At 54.1% G+C, this 1,959-nt stretch overlaps 1 protein-coding gene across 3 annotated transcripts in view; it reads left to right on the plus strand.

The window, feature by feature from the left end:
- The window catches only part of GLB1 (galactosidase, beta 1), a 65,747-nt gene that overhangs the window by 26,232 nt on the left and 37,556 nt on the right, over positions 1-1,959 (plus strand). For all 3 annotated transcript variants that reach the window (XM_012720442.1, XM_012720444.1, XM_012720443.1), the window contains one exon: positions 1,066-1,124. In XM_012720442.1, the coding sequence (XP_012575896.1) occupies positions 1,066-1,124 (59 nt within the window). The remainder of the gene's footprint in view (positions 1-1,065; positions 1,125-1,959) is intronic.

Raw genomic sequence — 1,959 nt, forward strand, 5'->3', positions numbered from 1 at the left:
TACAATCTTTTTTCTGTGGGGAGGGAGAAATGGAAGATTTACTTGTAATGATAAGAGTCTGTGGAAAGCATTCTCTGTTTGTGGGGCGACAGCATGGCTGCCTCTGCTGTGGGTTGCAGGACAGAGCACCACGGGGCACTGCTGGGCGGGTGTGGCTTGTGGCAACTTTGCCCACTGGTGTGGGAGGAGGGTTGCCTGGGGGTCAGCTCACAGGAGATTTACAGGAACCACATTTAAAGCTGGCGTGCCATCTCATGCTTAGTCGTGAGAAATGTGGCCATGGAGTACATGAGATCCCACTGTCTCTTGAACACCACACCTTCTTTCCTGAACGCTTTCCTTATAGCCAGAAGTCGGTCCAAGAGCAAGGGGGTCACCTGGCGATCCTGCCAGGTGTCTTTTCTCCTCTGAGATCCCTGCTCCAGGCAGCCCTCCTCCCACATAAATGAGTGACTGTGACGTCTGGGACTGTGACGCCAGCACACCCTCCTTCTGTTCATGCTCAGTCTTCACTGATGCCCGGCGACCCATTCCTTCTCTTTTTAGAGGAGGAAGGGAGAACAAAAAATATGGGAAGCAAGACAACCATGGATACCCTAGGTGAATATTTCAGACGGGAAAATTGAGAGCGAGTAGTCTGGGATGGCTGATGAGATGCAAATTCAAACTCAGAGTCGCCTCCATTACTGGGGGGAAACACAGCAGAGGCCATAGGAAGTATCTTTATAGCAAACCAATCTGTAGGATCCAGATACCTATGGGCAGAGATAAGCCCACAAAACATGTGCCGGCCACGGGGAAACACAGATGAAGCAGACAGCCTGTGGCCGGAGTGTCAAGGCCGTCAGTCGGGAAAGCCACGGGGACCGGTCCAGAGAGCAAGCAGCCTGCTGTGGCCTCACACATCCCTCACGTGGGGGTCTGGCTGCAGCCTTCAGTGCACCTGCACACGGATTCCCAGCCCATGGGGCTGTAGAGCAGGGCAGGGGTATGGGGTCAAGTCCTGTAACTAACTGTTTATTTAACTGCCATTCCCACCACTGACCTTTCTCCTCATCACTTCAGGTGCTAACATCACAGCTGCTTTCCTCACCCAGAGGAAGAGTGAACCCAAAGGGCCCTTGGTAAGAACCGGGGAGGTGCCTGCCTGCTTGTGCTAAGTTCACTGGAGTGTCAGGGAGGAGGGTAACGGGCTGTTCAAGGGTGGAGAGGCCCTGGCCTCCCCTACTCTGGGGCCAGCAGCTGATAGCATGTGGAGACCACCTCCTGAACCCACGAGCGGCCGCAGAAGCGAAGCCCCCGTGGGAGTGTGAGGGCCCGCCCTGGCGTGGAATCAGATGAGCACTATGTGAATACCCGGCCAGGCTCTGTGCTGGCATGTTCCGCCCCACTTAGTCCTCATGGCAACACTCCTAAATAGTGGGAGAAGCAACATCCCTGTTTCCAGCTCAGAGAACGTCCTGCCCACGGTCCTGCAGCCTGTGGATGGCAGGGCTGGGGGCTGAGCCAGGAGAGCTTCTCCGCTGTCAGTGTGTTTGCCAGCCACATGGGAATCTTACAAAAATGCACACTTTGCTCTGTCAGGTCTAGGCTGGGCCTGAGAGTCTGCATTTCTGACAAGCCTGGGGCCAGGGCGTAATGGCACACAGGTGCAGAGCTTGCTGCCTGCTGGCAAGTGGCTGGGAGCTGGACATGATCTTGAGGTCCAGCTGTTGCATACAGTACAGTCCATTCATCCACCACTATGCACCCCCTTCTCCACAGCAGTAGCTGTGAGGTGCAGTATGTGACCTCAAAAGGCTCCCAGGCCTTTCCTTTCTTTTTTTTTTTGGCTGTGCCCCACTTTAAGGGATTTTGTCCTGAACCATCTCTGCGGTAGATCAGTCAGCCCCACCTGGGCACAGATTTTTTTTTTTTTAAAGATTTATTTATTCATGCAGAACTAGGGTACAGGCCAGA

Source organism: Condylura cristata, unplaced genomic scaffold (genome assembly GCF_000260355.1).
Source record: "Condylura cristata isolate star-nosed mole 26May11 unplaced genomic scaffold, ConCri1.0 scaffold00004, whole genome shotgun sequence".
NCBI classification, from domain to species: Eukaryota; Metazoa; Chordata; class Mammalia; order Eulipotyphla; family Talpidae; genus Condylura; species Condylura cristata.